General features: G+C 40.9%; 1 protein-coding gene across 2 annotated transcripts; it reads right to left on the reverse strand.

Annotated features, from left to right (window-relative positions):
- Positions 1-10,274: 10,274 nt before the first annotated feature.
- LOC142161005 (glutathione S-transferase omega-1-like) lies at positions 10,275-19,509 on the reverse strand. 2 transcript variants are annotated; one of them, XM_075216195.1, is made up of 7 exons: positions 19,485-19,509; positions 19,135-19,199; positions 17,590-17,698; positions 13,940-14,162; positions 13,335-13,436; positions 11,806-11,912; positions 10,275-11,184 (listed from the first exon to the last, which is right to left on the reverse strand). In XM_075216195.1, exons 2-7 carry the CDS (start codon positions 19,163-19,165, stop codon positions 11,028-11,030), a joined length of 729 nt encoding a protein of 242 aa, XP_075072296.1. In that variant the 5' UTR covers positions 19,166-19,199; positions 19,485-19,509; the 3' UTR covers positions 10,275-11,027. The 2 variants fall into 2 exon arrangements, with proteins under 2 accessions (XP_075072296.1, XP_075072295.1); XM_075216194.1 differs by lacking the exon at positions 19,485-19,509 and adding an exon at positions 19,287-19,357.
- Between the last annotated feature and the right edge of the window lie 3,684 nt (positions 19,510-23,193).

The following is a 23,193-nucleotide window of genomic DNA, read 5'->3' on the forward strand; positions in this document are numbered from 1 at the left end:
TGATGGGATGTATTTGCTCCTTCAATAGGGCTGGAGTATTGTTTTGGGTTTTTTTTCCTTTACATGCAATTTCAATAATTCTTTACTGTACTTGCCAAATACAAGTTTGAAGATGAATCGGGATTTTCTTGTAATTATTGGTTTCATATTTGGAGGCTACAGTGAAAATGGCAAGCTGTGAAGGTGGACCCTAATGTTTGGTTTGTAAACTCAGCCTTTTGTCACACATACAGGCGATCCTGGAGTTGGACTAAAATTTGTTTCCCAAGGAGGCTGATCCTCCGCAACGTCCAAACCAGCAACTAGTACAACATCGCCGTCCGAGGGAGCGTGTCTTCAGGCCATGTGTCAGCCTCTTTGGGATGTCAGATGATGAGGTTGTCCGCTGCTATTGGCTTCCACCGCATGTGATCTTGAACACCTTGCGCATTGTGCAGCGTGACTTGACGCCAATGCGCATCATCCCAACAGCAGTACCGCCTTTGACCCAACTTTTGGCGGTACTGCACTTCTGGGTCATTCCAGACCACAGTGGGGGTCGCGGCAGGTATCTCCCAGACCACATTCAGCTGCGTGCTGAAGGTTGTGCGAAGGGCGTTCTTGTCACAGCTCTCACAGTTTATCCATCTGCCACTCGATGAGGAGTCCCTGGTGTGGATTAAGCAGCAGTTTGCCACCATAGCTGGCTTTTTGCACCACATAGGGGCAGTAGATGGGACGCATGTGGCCTTGGTTCCATCGAGTGGGAATGTTTCTGTTTTGTTGAACCGGAAGCATTTCCACTCAATAAATGTTCAGGCCATATGTGACCCATCTCTTCAGATTCGGAACCTGGTTGCGAAATGGGGGCGGAGTACCCATGACTTCTTTGCCTTTCGTAATTCAGGGATGTGGCAAAGATTGCAACAGAGGCAAGGGGGTATCAGGCCACATGGAGACGCATGGCTTCTTGGTAATTAGATTAATGTATTTAACCTGTTTATTGTTATGTTTTTTTAGACAATGTATTTCTAAGTTACTGTCCCATCAATGTTATCTTTGCCATCAGATGTTACCTTTCAACATTGTGTCATATAGTGCATGTGCCTTTTAGTTTAAGTTGGTCAAACTATACAGTTAAAATTTTCACTTGACCACGTTTCAAATTGTTACTGGTAATGTACCTGATGTTTGTAAACTGTACAAGCCCATGTGTGTAACTTACTTTGTTTTGAAATGTCTGTTTAGAAAATGTGACATAATATTTGTTTGGATGGAATTCTTAGACGTTGCTAGTTTACAATGTTTGATTACTTTTCTGTAATAATCCTCACTTATATGGCAATTTGCCGTTGATCTAATGTACTATCCATATTTGAGCATGTTTGGCTATTGACGCTGTTCAGTTGTTAGTGTTAAGGTGGATTAATGTTCATTTCTTCTGTCTTACCTCTCATCCTACATAGGAGACAACGCAAATCCCTGCTGCCCTTGGTTCCTCACTCCGATGTTGAGCCCATGCACAAAGCATGATCTTGCATACAATTCGGCTCATGTGGCCACCAGATCGGTCATTGAAAGGGCTTTTGGCCTATTAAAGACACAATTTAGGTGCCTGGACCGGTCTGGTGGTGCACTGACGTATGAGCTGGCCAAAGTATGCGAGATCATAGCTCTGTGTGTGGTGTTTCACAACATTGCTATCCGGAGTGGGGCTCCAGGGGTGGTGGACGAGGTTGCTGGGATGGACAAGGTGGAGGAGCCGGAAGCCAGAAATCGGGAATCAGAGCGAGGGGCCAAGTTCAGGCAGTATGTGGTAGAGAGATATTTTTGAGGTAAATCAATGCTTAGTACTGTTTCCTTTAAAGGCCCAATGTCCAATACTCCAATGCTCTGTGTTGGAATACTGATCCAAGTCACCAACCAATCACATTTATATGTGAAGGCAAGAAATGCCTTTCAAAATATACATGTGGTGTGGTCCTAATGTAATGGTTTTCATTTGTCCTTCTAGTAAAATCTACGGCAACCTGTAAGTGTTGTTGAAAATGTTGTAGGTATTCTTTTTAAATGCCTCCAAGTTTCACGTTATTCATTTGACAAACCCCTAAATGTGGTTGATTCTAACTACTGGCTAATGTGCAAACATCAACGTCCTTGTGTTGAAATGAAGAGGTAAGTTTGAACTGTCCTTATATTACCCATATGCTACTTGAATAAGCTAATTGATTAAAGAGCAGAATGGTCTGGTATGTCAATGCCAATTAGCTTTCAAAAATTAATGACTAACATTGTAAGTAAAAATCTAGGAGAACAGTGTTTATCAAGGCATGTCAAGCTTATATTTGATTTTGGAGGCATTACAGTGAAGCGAATGCCACATTTCTACAAGTAATGTGTTTCCTCTGTAACTACAGGCTGTTTCACCCAGCAAGCTTTGTGTGCAGGGTTAAGTGCCATAGCACTTGCCTTTGGAGTTTGAGGATGTCCCCGTTGTGAAGGCAGTTGACGAATGTAAGTAGCTATATTGTTTTCATCAATAACATGTAATTGGAAATTGTGGGTTCTGCATACAATATTGCTGTTAAAAACCACTTGATTGTTGGTCTGACCAATTATCAATTGCTGCTGAATAACCAGCAATTCCTGCACCTATTCATCGGGCTTTCTGAATCATCAATCATATGATGACAGTTTAGCTTCATTTCGCTAACTACTCATGAGATACTCTTGTGTTATTGGTTACTTAGCGGTGGTCACTGAAGGGTCAGCTTATTTTAAATTCTCTTGTCCAATCTTTTCTATTTGTTTTTATCTTTATATTTCGCCTTTTATGTGTTATATGTCCTAATAAAGGCTACGGCCCTGTTATATGTTATATATTCATCCAATCATTTCCCAGGAACCAGAGTGCCCCTGTTCTTTGGACCACAACTTCCCTTTTTCTTCCTACTTTTCGAATGATTATTTAAGTTGGTGGTGCACCCCTCAACTAACATATTTCTCCATATCAAGTGACTAGATATACACTTACTATTATATATTGTCTCTTATGAGGAAGGTTCCATCCCTAGTGCGAGCATTATCTCTTTTTTTATGTATTTGTAAGTACTATGGTGATTTCGTAGCGTAACTAAGGCCTTGCTAGAGAAATGACCTACACAGACACAAGCATGTGTTAAGCTAACAGTCGTCTAAATAGTAATATGTTTGTAGTCATCTAAACAAAAGAGTTTACATTGTAGGCCAACCCACCCCCTTAAAGAATGCATTCGTCAGACTCCAGCCTAGTTATCCAGCACATGCACCTTATGTGCTGGATAACTAGGTTATCCAGCACCTTATTATAAAAATGCTTGTTCTTTCTATATATACACACAACAGTCACTTCTCAAACTGCCCCCAACAATTAGTTAGCCAAATTAACTGATTAATACTTTTGCAAATAATACCACTAGTCACCGTTGATTACATTGTTATTAACGTTGGAAATACAGTTAACTCACCTGTCTCCCATTCCCAATTCTGAACAGGAACAAAACAATGTAATTTGAAATGTAAGGTAAATGCAAAATAAAAGCATAAAGTGGATTAAGAGTATACACTTTATAGTCCCTTTTTTTTAAACACCAAAATAAGTGCCTAGATCAGGGGCGGGCTGGCGCTGCCCCCCGGGACGCTCAGTCAGACCGCTATTAGGGCCGGGGGCTAGGCCGGCCGGCCGCCCCCCGGATGCAATATACAACATTTTCCCCGTCATCAATGACGCGGCCGCATCTCCTGTCATGTGGTGCGGCCGCCTGTGTGCCCCGTGGGCTTCCCTCTCCCAGCCCGCGCCTGGCCTAGATACAATTGCAGTAATCTGACCAACAATGCTATAATCTACTTAATAGTGGGTTTTGTGGGGGGAAACCCATTAGCAGAGTGTTGCAGTAAATTTGATACTTTGCCTGTACATTTTGAGGGCAAGGCCACTCTTTGAAAGTTGCAAGCACAGTACAAGGTTGGGCCCTATTCTTAAGCAAATGTTGTATCTATTGCAACATATCACATCAAATAGTACTTACTGTAAGACTTGTTTGTCCAGATGGCACAATATTAAATGAAATTCGGAACTAGCAATAGCATAGCCTGCCCTGGCAAATTGCACATGAGCAGGAATGAAATAAGAGTCCAGGTGGATTTAAATGCATTATTACATTAACAGAACAGGTGTACACTGTCTTCCTAATTGCAAAGCGCAGAGTACTCGTCTTACCTGCGACGGCCGCCATGTTTTTGGATGGAGAGGCAACCATTACACACACAGGTGTCTGAAAGATCCGCGTGAGACGTGAGCGCACCCATACGTGCTCAGAGAACCAATCAGAGCGCCGAATACTTCCATTTTGTGAGAGGAAGAGCTAGAGAAAATGAGGGCGACAATTTTTAGTTTTGAAAACAAAGGACGATTTCAAAACTATTCTCATCATCCACAGTATTGATATCCCTCCAATTCAGTGGCGCTGTACAGAGAGAACTCATTCACATCAGTACCTGCCCCATTGGAGCTTACAGACTAAAATTCTCTAACATATCCACACAGACTACTGGCAATTTTAAAATTCTGCAAATTAACTGCCCAGTAGTATGTTTTGGAAGTGTTGCAGTCAACACATGCAACTATGGAGCGAACATGCAAACTCCACCCAGATAAGGCCATGGTGAGGACTTGAACTCCTGACCGCATTGCTGTGAGACCAAAGTGCTAACTACTAGGCCACTGAGATAATGCACATCCCTACACCAAAAACAATCATTTTTACAGGTCATGCGAAGTGGTTTGTGTCTATTATGTTTATTTCTTTCTTTTGTAGTTAATATTTGTCTGTGCTGGCAATGAGAAGTTTATTTATATTGTCTGATCACATGATTATCGTACTGCTATCGTATATTTAGCTGGTGAATCTTTGAATAATATCCAGTTAATTTTTGGCTTGTTTCAAACAGACCGGTCACGTTGGGAGCGGCGGCAACTCCGGCAGCCGGTGATGAAGGAGTAGGAGGATGAGAAGTAGGAGGAGCAGCTGCAACAACAGCAGGTGCCAGTGCGGGCCGAGGGGGATGGCGACGCCAATGCCGAGGGCGAAGCCTACCCAGAGACGGAGGCGGAGGGGCAGGGTGAGGGCCAGAGCAAGGCGGAGGAGGAGTCTGATGACAAATCTGAGGCCAAGTCCCAGTCCTCCACTTCCGCCTCTGGTGAGGCTGAGTGGGAGATGGAGGCGGCTGAGGCGGAGCCAGAACCCGACGGGCAGCTCGCGGTGCCTCAAGTTGGTGAGGCATTAGGAGATAGTAAGTATTTACATGAAAGGCTTTTCAGATTTAGATAACATTTTGATGTCCATTATTCTTGTAAATAATCCCTGCTGTCACATATGTTGATTAAAAGGTGACATAAATGTCACAGGTTTCAATCATAATGGCCATCCAAATTTGATTTTGTGCAAAAAAGAAAACCACAGCCAGAGCCATCTTAACACATGGCCACGCAGGGCAGGGGCCACGCGAGCAGACGGGCCCGATAGGCTTGTCAACTTGTCAGTATATTATTCTATAGATTTTTAATGCTATTATAAAACAATTCTCTTGCAATAAAGTGAGCTAAAGTTTGGTTTGAACACTTGATTAATAATAAATAATTCCTAGTAATTTTGTACTGTGCCACCTCTGTCTGTATGATTAAACAACTGAGTAACTTTTTGGAATGGAAAATCTTGCTTTACAAAATCAAGGGTCATATTATATTAGGCAAATGTTTATAGATTAATGTCTGCTCTTCAGCAGATGCTTTAATGGTCAAACAATGAATTTGTTGGAGGTACCAATAAGGATGAGCTGAATTTTCGATACAATTTTGGTTGAATTCCTGTGAGTGATTGTGTAGGTAGGGCCCCAGTGTACTGCTTTGGCCTGGGGCCTATAATGCTTTTAAGACGACCCTGTCCACGGCCCACTCCTCGGGGCACATCAGAATTTTGTACATTTCAAAAAAATGCAACACAAAAGCCTTATCAAGCCTTATCAACGTCTAATGTGCAGCCAAATGCATTTGGAGCAAGAGGCCTAACAGTTGAAAGTAATGTAGCAGTACAGATCTCTAGTAAGTCCTGTCTGTTTGACAAATTAGGTTTGCAGGTATTTTATTTTCATTTTTTTTTCTTTCTTTCAGCACACATGGAGGAAGCTGTCACTTGCACCCTGCCTCCCCCCCCCCCCCAAAAAAAATATATAAAAAATAGAGTGTGTGGATGAAGGGGGCACAGAGTTTGTGGATGCAGAGGGTCAGAGTGAGTGGATGCATGGGGCACAGAGTGTGTGGATGAAGGGGGCACAGAGTGTGTGGATGCAGGGGCACAGAGTGAGAGGCTGCTGTGGTACAGATTGTGTGGATGAAGGGGGCCCAGATTGTGTGGCTGAAGGGGGCACAGAGTGTGTGGAGATGAAGGAGGGCACAGAGTGTGTGGAGATGAAGGAGGGCACAGAATGTGTGGAGATGAAGGAGGGCACAGAGTGTGTGGAGATGAAGGAGGGCACAGAGTGTGTGGAGATGAGGGGAGTACAGTGTGTGGATGAAGGGGCACAGTGTAAGTTAGCTGTAAATTATTCTTTGACAGAAATATTCTTTACCCTTGGATTTATGTGTATTATTTTTGCATACAACTAATAAGTATTTCTGTCCTGACCTAAATACTTATGCCGTTTTTTTGACTACTTATAAAACAGGACTGCTCAGTAATTATTTTAGGGAGGGGCCTTAAAAAATTATGAAGACTCTATGGGTGCCTCAAACTGCAAAAGTTTGGGAACCACTGGGCTAACCAAAAGAAATTTCTATATTTGCTAGCTTTCAGAGCACAGAGGCCCCTTCATCAGGCAAGTTTACAAATGAATGACTGAGAAAAAGGCCCAACATTTAAGAGATGTTACATCATGCAATTTGTACAGGGGGGAGGGTACATCATTAAGATAAGCTAAAGTAATAAAACTGAGTTTTCGTTATGGATGGAAGAGTCAAAGTCCTAGGAGTTCAGAGATGTGAAGTGTGTCCATGTAGTGGGTCATAAAACCAGGTGTTATGTTGAGTCCTTGAGTCAATGACTGGAATGTTCTTATCAGCTTGAATTCCCAGATTTTTCTCTTCCTGTTATTTTTTTAAAAAACCTTTCAGTATTAAGACTTTTAAATTTGCCATGGTCCAGAAAAGAGTTTACCCATGGGTGTGTTCAGAGTCTTCTTTATTGTGTGTCAGTGTAGATTCAACTTGAATTGCAGTTTCTGCTTGGTCTCTCCAATGTATATTCCCTCAGGGCACCTTGTACACTGTATCATGTACACCACCTTGGAGGATGTACATGAGAATGTGCCAATAATTTTATAGTCCCATTGTATGTTGGGACTGTGGTTGTTGGTAGAACATGGGTGCAGGCTTTGCATTTTTTGTTTTTGGGGGAAGGTGCCAGTCTCTGATGGTGATAAGCACTTCTCTAACAAGGAGATTTCTTAAGTTCAGAGGTTGTTTGTATGAAAGGAGAGGTAAATCTGGGAATATTTCCTTAAGTCTAATCACTTTCTGAAATATGGGCTGCAAATCAGCAGCAATTTTCCCAAGGTGTTCATGTGGTAATTGTAAGTGACCACTAGGGGGACCCTGCTGTTATCCTCCTTCGGTTTGTAATCCAGGAGGCTACTCCTTGGAATTCTTGTGGCTCTGTTCATCTATAACTATTGGATGGTATCCTTGTTGTAGGAATGTATTTCTCAGTGATAGCAGGTGTTTTCTGCCTTCACGGTCTGAACAAATCCGAATGTAACTCAGAGCTTGGCTGTAAATGATGGACTTCTTTATGTGTCCTGGGTGAAAGCTGCTCCATCTCAAATATGCTGGGTGGCCTGTAGGTTTATGATAGACTGATGTTTGTATAGTATTGTTTTTATTGTATAGGGTCACGTCCAGTTACATGTTAGAGTGCAGGGACTCTACATCCATAGTTGTCAGTATCGATCCTTCTGGTAGTGGCAACTCTGGAGGTGAAGTCTTTGTACTTTTACATACCCCACAAGGATGGCATAGGCGCATGCCAACACTACCTTCAAATAAACAGTCTAGCCACAGAGCCGACCCTGCAGCTGATCAGGTTCGTACTCAATCAGAATTACTTTTCTTTTGGGAAAGACAGTGTATATAGTCCCATTGTATGTTGGGACTGTGGTTGTTGGTAGAACATGGGTGCAGGCTTTGCATTTTTTTTGTTTTTGCAAGGGAAGGTGCCAGTCTCTGATGGTGATAAGAGGGCACTTATCATGACCCATGACATGCGTTGCTTGTCTTGTTAAAAGGAGGCGTTGAGGGATTTTTCCATTTCTTTTCTTCGGGGGCCTTATTGGCTGGTGGCACCCCGGGGTTTCCGGTTTTACCTCCGCATGGGTCACCCTGCGTTGCGCGCGACTGTAGTAGTGTCATGGGTAGTAAGATGTCACCTCAGTATGCTAATCTTTTCATGGCTAAACTAGAAGAGGCATTCTTATCAACCTGCACAATGAAACCTCTAGCATACCTCCGTTATGTTAATGAGCTGCTAATAATCTGGACAGGCTCTGAAGATGAGCTGCTGACTTTCCATAAAAACTTCAACAAGTTTCACCCAACCGTCAGACTCACTCTTAACTACTCACAATCTCAGATACATTTCCTGGACATGATCCTATAGATATAGATGACCACAGATTTTTTTTTTTTTTGGGCTAACAGTACTGCATTAATGAAATTATAATTATTTTTTTTGCTACACATTAACGTTAATAGGATAAAGGACAACTGACATTTACTGTCATAACCCAAGTTATTAATTGACAGAGGACTTATTGCTTGTTCATGAAACATTGCATGCATTTGTAGAGATAGAAAACAGCTCTATTGTTATTATACTTGGATTTTCATTATTTTTACTACTTATGGGTAATTTAACAGGTAGAGTTCAGGCTAATGGACAGAACAAGTATTACAATGTCTTATATTGAAATTTATATATGATTTATCTGTGAGTATCCTGCGTTCCCCTTTCCTATAGCCTTTCCCTAATAACGGCATTCCTAAGCGTACGTCCTACAACTTTTGAAAACATCTCAAAATATAACTGGACATTTGTTGTTTGGCTAAAAGATTACTACTACTAAACATTCTTATTTTTTAAAAAAAATAAGTAAAGTGCTGTTATAAAGGTATACATTCACATATGTAGAAATGCAGCATTTAACTTGACAAATTCCTATTATAAATCCTGCCCTTCAACTAAGGATGGCTGACATGAAATATATTTAAAGAAATGGAAGTTGTTAAAATCAATTTATAGGCTATAACAGGTGCATGAAAGGGTGGGGTTATCCTAAAAGGAACAAAGAGATCCCCCAGCACACTACTATAGCCAGCAACCCATCTGCCATTCTTACTGTAGATAAAAATGCAAAAGTCTTAGTTGCACACATTTGTAAATGTATGTTAAAGCCACCCACCACTCCACGGTGATTTTGCCAATAGGGTGGTCCTAACTCTAAACCATGAGAGTCCCATATATTTGGGCCATACATATGGGTTTTTTTTTTTAAATTGAGAGCTAACTTAACCAAAGAGATACCCCAAAAGCCTCCAAATAGCAATCCAATGTCAGCACTCCCCCTCAGCTACTGACACCAACATGTCTCTCAGAAAAATAAAGAAATGGAAGAAGCTCAAATCAATTTATAGGCTATAGCAGGTGCATGAAAGGGTGGGGTTATCCTAAAAGGAACAACCACAGAGAGATACCCCAGAAATATATTTAAAAAGATACTAGTCAGAGCTCTCACATCTGTCGCTACATTACTTAGAAGACAGACAAAGCTATCATTCATTTTTCACATTGTTGCAGCCATGTTCCAGCTCTTTGAAAATAGCTAATCTTTATGATTACATACACTCGGCTTGTTTTGCTGTACCTGACATGTCCAATTAGTTCCTACTGTCTGTTTCCCACCTCCCTTCTAGACTGTTAGCTTGTACTGTGTTTGAGAATTCCTCCAATATTAATGAGCCAGTCTATTGGTGTAATTTACTCGCATTTCACAAAACTACATATCAGATAACAAGAGGGATTTCCATGAATAAAAACATTCAGCCTGCAGCCTTGTGCTTTTAGATGGGCACGTCCCGTGTGGAAAGTCTAACAACTTTATATTTCATACTAGAGGGTGTATTATTCTATATATGTAAAACAAACACAAACTGTACTTGCTCATTTTAATTGGAAAAATTCCCAACAACAATTACTACATTCATAAGCAAATGATGGTTGTATTGCACCAGTCACCTATACACACACTAAAGGCAGCCATTTTGTGGGTAGAATATTGATCATGAGAATGCAGCCAATCAATTCTCTAGAATACCGTGCCTCATGAATATTCTACCATGAACGACCTCAGTGAGGTCACTGGTTTCTAGCAAAGTCATAGATTATGTTTTCATATGTCTTTCAGTTCAGCAAACAAAATGGCTGCCAGCCCTGGTGCAATTTAAATATATTACTCTTTCAGAAGGTAGCAGGTCTTAAATGAAGTAGTGAGGTGTTAAAAACTGCTTAGTTGATAATGCTACAATCCGATTTAACAAACATCAGCCCCGTCACCCTTCACATCACTTATCTGGGATTAGATATGTGAATCCAAAGTGATGTCACACAAGGAATACAATGAGCGGTATATTTCCTCAGTGAGATCACTGGTTCTTAGGGAATTGATAGGCTGCATTCTTAAGAATATGTTCAGCGATCAAGTATTCGGCCAGAATTGGTTTGAGAAACTAAATACCCTCATGCATAACAACCAGAAAATAAGGGATGCTTTGATATTTATTACATCACAACCTTCAGAAATTAAGTGCTTTGGGTGGAAAAAAAAAAAAAAAATACAGAATATGTTACTGAACCAACAATGATCTTCTTAAGGCACAAAGTATATAGGTCACACTGGTGATCTTAATCAAGGCCGTAATCAGCAGCTTCTAAGCTGTCCTGAAGATAGAGTTTGAAAAAGCCAAAGAGAACTTCTGGTTCAGTATAGGTCTCCTTCACGGCTGGGTCCTGCATCATGCGAACATACCAGGCACTGATGTGTGGGGTCTTCTCCAAACATCTACAGATGGGAAAAAATAAAGATAGTAAGTAACTTTCTCCATAAAAGGCTTTTCTCCCCTTCTCACCCCCAAAACATTGGACTCAAGTGTCCCATTTGTTTCTTTGCTTTACAATTAATGTAAGGTCCGGTGACTGCCATCATATATTTTATTTACTGGCCAACTATATAAATATTACAGGTTATCAAAGTAGAGCAAGATATATGGAAGTTTCCTACAGTGTGGGCGTATTTTTAATCTTTTTGATATGGTCCTTTATATGATTCATATTGTTCACATCCCATCTTGCTCTAGGTTTGCTATACAGATCTAGACAATCATTACAATATCCATACAAACTATGCCTCCGATTCATTATGCAATGAAATGAGAAAATATATATAGTTATAAACCAGGGGGATATATTTACCAGACTGCAGGTTTGAACAAGTGGAGATGTTGCCTATAGCAACCAGATTCTAGTCATTTATTTAATACATTCTACAAAATAACAGCTAGAATCTGATTGGTTGCTATTGACAACATCTCCACTTATTCAAACCCACAGTTTAGTAAATATACCTCCAGGTGTGGTAATTATACAAGATATATAAAATATAATTTATATAGATTCCTCATACTCATTAACATCAATCAGGCTGAACCACTCAAACCAAGGCCAGATCATGTAATCAACCATAGACACAGATTTTCCACTGAAGAACGACGTCCCCTTTTTAGCCAATATCTGAAAATAAAAAATCAGATACAAACAGTTAGACTTTGATATTTTAGAATAATCAATTATAAAATGTTTGTGATAATTGAGACAAAACATAACCAGGATTACAAAAGTGTTTAACCAAAAACTTTCAGGATAGGAATACAAAGTAAATATATTAACAATGACTACGTTACAGCAGAGGAAAGCTGGAAGTTCTTAGTATCATCATCATCTATTTATATAGTGCCAATAATTCTGCAGCACTGCACAGAGAACTCACATCAGTCCCTGCCCCGTTGGAGCTTACAGTCTAAATTCCCTAACATACACAAACGCACAGAGAGACTAAGGGCAATCTAATAGCAGCCAATTAACCTACAAGTATGTTTTTGTAATGTGGGGGGAAACCAGAGCACCCAGAGGAAACCCACGCAAACACAGGGAGAACATATAAAGCACACAGATAAGGCCATGGTCGGGAATCGAACTCATGACCCCAGTGCTGTAAGGCAGAAGTGCCAACCACTAAGCAACCATGTAGTTCATACTTGTTTATCTTTGGTTGAAGCCACAGTTAAACAGTCTTATTAAGCAAAGAAAGTCTCACCATTATAAAGGGGCATAATAGACTTTTTCGCTTTATAGTGTGTTTCAAACTAATCTGTGTTCTTCATGATGAGTAGAAAAGCTCTTCATCTACCAATTGTATATTGGCCGTCCTCTGGAAATAAACCTGACATTCTGCATTGTTGTCTATTTTTATAGTTACATACACAAATTATATTCATTAGCAAACCAAGTTTAATTTAATGTGATTGCTGAAATAACAGATATCACATAGTTGATGACATTTGTTTTCACCTCTGCTGGAGATCCCGTGAGGTGTGACAGGGAAGGGGCAGTGAGGCGTCACAAATCCTGCCATGGAAGGGTCAAAATGACGCCATTCGCTGTAAGTGGGCAGGATGCAGAAGAGCAGCCTGCTCTTCCGGAGACCTACCTAGAATTCGGGAGTGGGCAAGTACGAGATGGCAGTGTCTGTCTTTAGTATCAATTACAGCAAGCACAAGATTGGAGCAGCCATTTTGTTTATGCAAATGGAGACAGCTATGTAGAAAGCGGCCAACAGACTCTACAATTTCATTGAAATTCTGACATCATGGGTGCAGCTCCCATTTATTTTAAATGTCAGATTAGTTGAATAAAAATATTAATGACTGTGTGCAATTTTAATGCTGAACAAACTGCTATGTTGTATTATATTACATTCATTATTCACACATTGAAGGTGTACATTTGTGGGCTGACGCAATATTAATGACAGTACAGCTCATCAATTTGAGGTCACAGAGGCATTTGGGGGCTGAATTCTTACCAGTATTACTATAGACCACAACTTAAAATTGGTAAAAAAAAAAAAAAAAATATAAAAAAAAATCCCTCTACCTCGTCAAGTTCTGTAAATTTCTCCACATATTGTGCCTTAAATTCAGTTATATCTTCATTTTTCTTCATTGCAAAAATTATCTTGTACAACACAGATGTGATCTGTACCAAAACAATATAGTACATTAGTATGTTGCATAAACATGTCTGCAATAAAAACACTGATATCCAGAGGGTACAAACTATATAAACAGACAGGGAATGATATGGGGGTAACACAGACAAATACTTGCTGGGTAATATTAATAAGCCATTATATCCAAATTGAAACCCATGTTAAAAAGGATATTTATGTATGATGTATGTAAAAATGGTATTGAAATAATTACACGTTGCTTGTCGAATCGTACAGAAACTCTTAAAATTCTGATTTTCCTGGACAACAGATTTACAGACTATAGATCCAATAGCCGCACAACAAACATTTGGAGCCCAAGCAAAGCTAAAACAAAAACTGGCAGATCACCCCTCAGTGCACTTGTGTGAATCCCCATTAGTGACTAATCCTCAAATGTAGCGTCAGTTTGCAATCTAAGGTAGGTACCATCGCAACAACCCCCCCCCCCCCCCCCCCCAAACAAAACAAAGCTCCCAGTTACACTTACCGGTGAGAAATGCTCCAATATCATCTTCTGTTGTGCCTTCATATAAGGGTCAGCTGGAGTCAGCTTAATCCCAGGAAAGGCTTCATCCAGGTAGTCACAAACAATTGGCGATTCATAAATGATTTTACCATCTGAAGTTTCAAGAGCAGGTACCAGACCCAGGGGGCTTTTCTCAAAAAACCAGTCCGGCTTGTTCTTTAAATTAATGTTCACAACTTCATGCCTAACCACAGAAAAGACAATTTAAAAACTAAAATTTAAGTATATTTTTTTGCCAAAAGTAAAATTATATTTACTAGACATGTCCACTTTTACATTATCTATTAAATTATATGCAATAGATATACTGATCAACACGTAACAAAAATGTGGGTTTTCTTGCACATTTTATTTTACTGCAATAAAGTGTTGCATGCTAGTAATTTATATTTCAATGTCATTGCTAACTTCATAAAAACCATGTTGCAGTCAGAGGTGAATCCAAAGTGAAGCACTATTTAAAATGTCCTCCAAAGTGATGTAGGATATGCAGTCCCCCCACCCCCATGTTACATGACTAATTATGAAAGTGATCTATGGTGTAATATATAGTTATCAGAGAAGGGGAAAACACACCTGGGTATGAGGAACACATCTAACAAGCTCAGAATGATTGTCCAGATATGGATGGAGAATATATGTAACAGCACAGTATAGATCAGAGGAGATGTGGGCTGATTTTTATTAGGGATGTGCACCGGCCACTTTCGGTGTCTCGTGTTTTGGATTCGGATTTGCTTGAGGTTTTGGGTTCGGATTTGTTTCGCAAAACACCTGACGAAAGGTTTTGGTTCGGATTTAAGTTTTTGGATTCGGATTTATTTTGAAAAAAAACATAAAAAAAAAAGTGCTAACAACCAGTTTTGAGGTTTTTTTTTCACTCCTACGCTATTAACCTCAATAACAATCATTTCCACTAATTTCCAGTCTATTCTGAACACCTCACAATATTGTTCTTAGGCCAAAAGGTTACACAGAGGTAGCTTGAGCACATAATGCCAAAAAAAGAGGTACAAGATGGAATTGTTCTGGGCCCTCCCTCCCACCCCTCGCGAGATTTGACGCAAGACTTGGACGACAGAGCCTCATTTTCAATTTTTTGCCCGCCAGAAATATCCAAACAGTGCTCGGATCCCGTTCGGATCCGCACTGTTCGGGTGGGCTCGGATTACCGGAATCCGAGCCCGCTCCTCTCTAATTTTTATGCATCGGCTGTTGTGTATCAGGGCTTCATTAAAAATCCACCTTCTAGGTTAGCCAAGAACTGTACTAGGCTCTATGGTTCTTGGTGGGAGCATTCATTTGATATATTTTCCAGTACATAAATGGAATTCTTCTAAAACCAGTAGCTTTTTAGGTCAAATATCAGGCAGAACAAAGGGTAGAAATTCAATTTTTAAAGTGAGCAACAAGCTTATGTGGCTGCAATTCAGATAGGACTCCTGACTTTATATACACCGATCAGCCACAACTTTAAAATCACTGATAAGTGAAGTGAATAACATTTATTATCTTGTTATAACAGCACATGTCAAGGGGTGGGCCAGTCAGTTCTTTCGAGTTCCTGTGTAGAAAACAGGAAAAAGCAAGTGCATGTATCTGAGCAACTTTGACAAGGGCCAAGTTGTGATGGCAATTGGTTCAGAGCATTTCCAAAATGGCAGATCTTGTGGGGTGTTCGCTATGCAGTGGTTAGTACCTACCATAAGTGGTCCAAGGAAGGACAACTAGTGAACTGGTGACAGGGTTATGGGCACACATTGTTCACTGATATGCATGGGGAGAGACAGCCTGTCTGTCTGGTCCAATCCCACAGGAGATCTACTGTAGCACAGGTTTCTGAAAACATTAATGTTTGCTATATAGAAAGGTGTCAGAACACATAGTATGGGGCTACGTAGCCACAGGTCAGTAATAGTGTCCATGCTGACCCCAGTCCATCACTGAAAGCGCCTACAATGGGCACGTGAGTGCCAAAACTGGACCATGGAGCAATGGAAGACGGTGGGGTGGTCCTGATGAATTACAAGACATTTACACAAACCGCCTATCTAAACATTGCTGCAGACCAAGAACATCCCTTCATGGCAGCGGTATTCCCTAATGGCAGTGGCCTCTTTCAGCAGGATAATGCACCCTGCCACACTGCAAAAATTGTTCAGGAATGGTGTGAGAAACTTGACAAACAATTCAAGGTGTTGACTTGGCATCCAAATTCCCCAGATCTCAATCCAATCGAGCATCTGTTGGATGTGCTGGAAAAACCAAGTCCAAGTCATGAAGGCCCCACCTAGCAACTTACAGGACTTAAAGGATCTACTGCCAACGTCTTGGTGCCAGATACCGCAGGACACCTTCACAGGTTTTGTGGAGTCCATGCCTTGACGGGTCAGAGCTGTTTTGGCGGCACGAGGAGGACCTACACAATATTAGGCAGCTGGTTTCAATGTTGTGGCTGATCGGTGTATAAAGTAGAGCACTTTGTAATATCTATTTAGAAAAGAACAATGTTTTTCTAGTTCTATTACCTCAGTGGACTAAATTTTCACGTTTTTTGAAGAGCAATGTTGTCCCACATATATAGCACCCCTTGTATCGGATGTTGAGAGCTTGCTCTAGTACCCCTATAAAGCGCCATGGAAGCACTGCTATGGAGGACTGTCCACTGAGACACCGTATGACGATGTTCTGGCTGGAATCTCTGCTTACTTTACCTCACACCTCTATTGGGTAAAAACTTGGACATTGTGACTCTAAAGGGGATTCTAACCCTCAAATTCCTGGAAATCTGGGGATCTATTCCTTGAACCCCCTCCCAATTTTTTCTTCATTGATGTATGTAGCCCTCCCCCTGCAGCCCCAGATCAACAGCCGAGTCCTCAAGGGACATGAGGCCAAGTGCATCAGGGAGAAATGTAAAATTGTGAGAGAGGGAATGTCCCTGTATCTGACACTAGGTGGGGTACGAAATTTAGGTGGTGGTGTCACCGATAGCGACTACCAGGAAGGGAGCACAGTGAAAATGACTTGCCCGAAGAACAAACGCGGACTGACCTCACGATCCCCCGCAACAATGGCATGTTACTACGTAATTTTCAATTGCGAGTTGTGTCTCACTATTTTTAAAGCGGCAATGCCTCTTCTCACCTAGAGTAAGATTTAAGTGTAATAGGTGGGATGACATTGCCGCTTTAAAATAGAGAGACACAAGTTTCAATTGAAAATGACGTAGTAACATGCGGTTGTTACTGGGGATCGCGATATCTTTTCACACTGCCGGCCACTTCATCTGTCATTCTTAAGGTAAGTCGAGCAACTCATTTTTGTTGTACTCCATTCGTGGTAGTCACTGTCAGTGTTATCAGCACCGTTAAAATGACTACCACCACTGACACCTTACAGGTTGACATTAACACCCCTCCTACGGGGTGCCACCAGCACTGCAATCTCCCATCTTTATTTGAATTTTTCCCAGCTTTCATGATGATGCTTTTAAAAGGACTAATATTTCAATTGCTTTATAGAAAACATGTAACCAAAAACAGTTTGAAAAACACTGAATGTGCACTAAAATCATTTATACCAATGGGTCATGTATTTTAGAGGCCTACTTGATTCCCTTGGCAAGAAGGACGAGCCTTGATCTCTGGGAATAGGGGCAAAATCTCATGCTGTAAAGTCGAATGAATCCCTCTGGCACTGGCCCCGGGGCATCACTGCCTGAAATATAGAGTTTTTATTCAATATGTATACTACAGAAACATGGCACAAAGCAACCAGCATTAAAAAGATTGATCAAGCATTCAAATATAATTCTGCTCAGTTAAAGTATCCGGGAGTTATTAATAAAGATGTGTCCAAGACAACTTTTTATCCATCACTACAACAATTCGCAAAGACTTGAGGCTGGAACCTTAAGGACTTCTCCTGGATAGGGAGAATCAATGTAGTCCAAATGAATTTACTCTCTAGAATCCTCTATCTCCTGCACACCCTACCTGTACACATCCTAAACCTCTGGTGTAATGATGTGCACCCAATTATTTATGATTTTATATGGGAGGACAGAAGACCCGGCTTTAAACCGGACACCCTTTACATACGTAAACATATGGGGGGGGGGGGGGGGGGAATACTACAATTACCACACACTATGATGCAGTTATGCTAAACCTAGTTTTAGACTGGACAAGGTGTGGGAGTGTTAAACAGTGGGTGTGGATAGAAGGCTTTAACCAAAGACATTCGTTGGCTTTCCACACTCCCATGATTCACTACCCGACTAACCACAACATTAAAACGCTGGTCCAGACTGAGAGGCATAGAACCTATATCCTCCCTGAACTCTCACTTGACTCCATTATTTGACAACCCAGACTTTCCCTTGGGCAAGTCGATGGCAGGTTTTCACCATTGGTCACGGCCTGGGGTCTCTCGGTTGGCCAGCTGCTGGGAGTTTCAGGGGCCTTACCATTTGCTGAGCTCCAAGCAAAATGGGATTTGCCCAACTCTGAGATTTGGAGATATCTGCAGCTAAAACATTTCTTATATATTCCAGAGATGCATACAGCGGCAGCGAGGGAGCTCACCCCTTTTGAGACCCTGTTCACAACCACACAATACCAGAGACACATTCGCACATCCATATAACAAATCCCGATTGTGCACTCCTTCCATTCGTTACCATAGATTGGGAAAGTGATCTGGGAGACATCACTTCTGATCTAAATTGACATAATATCCCCTTTAGTGTTAATCTGATGTGAAATCAGTGATCCAGTTTGTTTTAATCCTTTAAAAATAAGCAGAAGTTAAGAAGTTAACTTCAGCCTCATCCATACTACAGCAATATACATGTAACCAGAAACCCCCTGCACCTCATAAGGACGGAGACTTTATACGTCACGCTGCAGTCCCGGGATTTGTATCCCACATATACCATCTGCTCTTCATAACAAGGTGACACTTGACCATCTAGATGAACCCATTGACTTGTTAAGAAGTGAAAGCTCATTCCCTCAGCGTCTCCTTCTCATGCCTCTATCAGGAAATCCTATTACACACAGTAAATCTTATCTGCACCGAGGTCGGTGTGTCAGGAGGCTGGACTGCTCTCTCCACATACACCAGCTCAGTACTACAACCATAACACTTACCCTTCCCCAAACTTCTCTGTGAGCCGCTCATATCTGCAGACTGTCACTGCTGCCAACTAGGAGACCTGCATTACAGGAGAAGCACAGAGATTAATGACATAGGTTATGTACAGCAGTGCTCTGTATATATTCATATACCCAGACTGACATACCAGAGGGGAAGCTGTGTGTTTGGTGAACTCTTCTCTACAACCCACATAAATATTCCCTCTCCTCTCCTCCCCTCCCAACTAATGATAACCCAAAAACACGGAGACCCGTCAGCATAAACAGGAACATGTTGTGTCTGAAGTGTAATTAAATAACAATATCACGACTTTAAGACATATACAAATACAGAATTATCGTACACATTAAGGTACTGTATATTGTGCTGTTGCAGAACCAACACTACAGAAAACTTCTTATGCTGCATTCACATTACAGCCCCAGCAATATTCCGGGTTTTTGAGGCAGTGTGAACTGGGTGTTATTCAGCTGTGCAGCAATGTGAAAACAGTCTCTTTATAGACAGGATATGTGGTTACAAGCATTGCTGTCATCTGCCTCTGATTTCCAGGACTAGTCCCAGGTTTTAAAGATTTGACTCTGAAAATATCCCTATTATATTAATATTATCCATTTAAAGTGCACAAAATCAGCAACACTATACAGGGGGAAAATAGAGGATATAACAAATATATAGAGGACCAACAGGCAAAGTACTTAACATACTGGAAGCATAATACTGTGTTTAAGATATAGGGGCACATTTATCATTAATCGACAAAAGTGAGAAATAGTTATCAATCCTTATTGCAAGGATAAGGATTGAACTATTTCTCAAATTTATTTAAAAGGGAACACAGAAACAGCAGTTCCGAAAAACTGCTGTTTCTGTGATAGAAAAAATCACACTTACCCCCCTCTTCGGATGCGCTGTCTCGGGATCTCCTCTTCGTTCCTCTTCTTCCTTCAATTGCGCATGTGCAGTGCACATGGGCACAAAGTCCCCACTCTGTCTCTGCAACGATAGTTGCAGAGAGAGCGCGCTGAGTGACAGGGAGGGATCATGTGATCCCTCCACACATGCGCTGTCCAGCTCTGCTCTTCGGAGCAGAGCTGACAGCAGTGGATTTCTTCAGCTGGCGTACATTATCAAGACAAGTCCCTGCAAAAAATAATAATTCGGGACTTGTTAGATTGCGGCCAGGAGCAGACACCATTCTGTTGAATGGTGACTGCTCGCAAAAACTATCAGGAGTGCAAAGCTGCAGATATCCATGATATCTGCTGCGATGCACCTTTAATAAATTTGCGGAGGGCACATCGGGACTTTAATTCCACGGTAAGTGCACAATAGTGCACTACCGTGATTTGTTAAATATGCCCCATAATAAGCAAGGTAAGTAATAAGTGTCTTAAAGAACTTGTAGGAGGCAAGAAATAAGGACACTATATTAAATGAGGTACGGTGGCTAAGTGGTTAGCACTTCTGCCTTACAGCACTGGGGTCATGAGTTCAATTCCCAACCATGGGCGGGGTGGAGTTTGAATGTTCTCCCCGTGTTTGCGTGGGTTTCCCCCGGGTGCTCCGGTTTCCTCCCGTACTCCAAAAACATACTGGTAGGTTAATTGGCTGCTAATAAATTGGCCCTAGTCTGTGTGTGTGTGTTAGGGAATGTAGAGTGTAAGCTCCAATGGGGCAGGGACTGATGTGAGTGAGTTCTCTGTACAGCGCTGCAGAATTAGTGGCGCTATATAAATAAATGATGATGATGAGGTGGACACAGACAAAAACACGTGAGGAGCAGGGGAGGGCTGGCAGCAGACTTCAGCCTGGGGGGCAAGCACACAGCACTGGCCCACAAGTCGCAGTCTATCCTTAAAGGGTTGCTTGCTGTACAATATATATATATATATATATATATATAATATATATATATATATATATATATATATATATATTGTCGCATCTTAGACTTGTGTCTCCTTACAACTTGAGAGGTGGGATTATTAATAACACTGTCCAGACACTAGTCTCTGTTATGTAAATGAGACTTTACATTGTTATATTGCTTAGTCGTAGGGTAATATGACTAGCACATTTACTACTAACACTCTCATGCCACATCTCAATGCTTTCTCTGCACTACACCGGTTGCTCCTAATGTAAACCTGGTGTATATAACCTGGTGTATATATTTGTGTTGTAGAACTGGACACATGGTGAGATTCATCCGACTGAGCATATGCACGTAAATACATTTTGTCATGCATGTGTCTTTTCATGCTTTCGTTCAGGACACAATTGCTATCAAGTAACCTCTTATTCATGCTCTTCACTTTGCATTGTAATCATTTGAAATGCACATATAGTAACTGGATAAATAGTAAATTATGTTTATTCTATGTTACTGTGAATAAGTTCACAGAGGTATTAGAGTAACTGAGGTGTGAAATGTGACTGATCTAGATTAATAGAGCTGTAATATTAACTTACTGCAAATATCTTTTCCAGTTTATCCAATAAATATTAGTATTTTTCTGCTCTAAATAAACTATGTTTTAGATGTATGTATCACTATATATCATTCAGACACATGCCATAGCAGACATCCTAGATGTGTGACTTACAATCATTTACACGGTACATATTGAGTATCTTCCAGGCACTTACACACAGATTCTGCTATATATTCATACAGTGCGAATAGATAATCATATGCAATTAGATACACACAACACATCATAGAGAAAAATATACTTATATCAGGAAAGATTACACACATATATAGCTTCATTTGAGATGATATATATATATATATATATATATGTATATATATATGGAGACTGTTATAGGATTAGCTATCATGCCATCATTGGCGCTGGACGCGCCTCTGCTGCTATTTTAACCTGCCAATGGGGTCACCTGGTTGCCAGATTATTGTGTGTCTTTCGTTGTACCACCCTCACGCTGTCATGCTCTCCAGATTTAGTGTACCAGACCCTTGGTTACTCCTTGACCTCAAACTTCACCTTTCCCTCATGTTTTTACACATTGAAAATGGTGAATTAGCCCCTTTCATGCCAAACTGTGTATTTGAAAAATCTCAGTGTGCCAGACTACCAGCTTTGATCTTTCCTATGATTTCAGATTCCGAGTAACAGACAACTGGATTTTAACCTAACCATAAAATATATTGTTCTCTGGACATTTCTATTTCATATTAATGATTGCATGCTATCTATTGGACTGTGATTACAATTTTAGTCCATGGTGTCTATCAGAGGACCAGCTGCTACTTAATCTTGCCATTGTTACTCAAGGAGCCGAACAGCTCTCACTATTGTCATTACATAGTAATAAGACAGCCATGTTGCTAGCTAATATCTATGTCGTGGCCACCAGCCAGTGGTGTGCATCATCAAAGTCATAATTAGCGTACAATCATCACAGAATACTCTGATCCAACTAAAGAGCTTACTTTGATCCAGGCTTTCCAAATCCCTTCGCACACAAGTGACAGTCTTACACACTCGGTTGGATGAATTGCAAACTGGTTAACATATAACACAGACTCTTAGTCTGCTAGTGCAGCACTGGCTACACTAGAATTAACTTTATGTTTACTAGGCCAGTCTTACATATTTCCTAGCAGAATGCCCATTTAGGAGTAAAAGCTGTCCAGAAATGCCCGGACCTTATAGGGGGTTGACCTGGGTCATGTTATTGCCCACAACCCCCCCCTCCCCCTGCTCTGCATATATCATCTTAGTCTCTGTATTCCCTGCTGCTATATTTTCTATATTTGCTAATCTTATTTTGAGACATGTTGACTAATAAGTACATTTCTAACCAAACATTGGTGGACTCAGGGTCCATGGAAAATTTCATTGCCAATGCAATTGCTAAGAGACAACGGATTTCCATGGTAACCAAAGCTAAGGCCATAATGTTAGAAACTGTTGATATCTCTCCCATTGCTCCTGGGAAAGTACGTAAACAGATTGTTCCTTTGTGTTCTAAATCCTCTGAGGGGCATAATGAACTGAACATCGGACATGGTGCAGTCCCCA

Source organism: Mixophyes fleayi, chromosome 6 (assembly GCF_038048845.1).
Source record: "Mixophyes fleayi isolate aMixFle1 chromosome 6, aMixFle1.hap1, whole genome shotgun sequence".
Taxonomy (NCBI): domain Eukaryota; kingdom Metazoa; phylum Chordata; class Amphibia; order Anura; family Limnodynastidae; genus Mixophyes; species Mixophyes fleayi.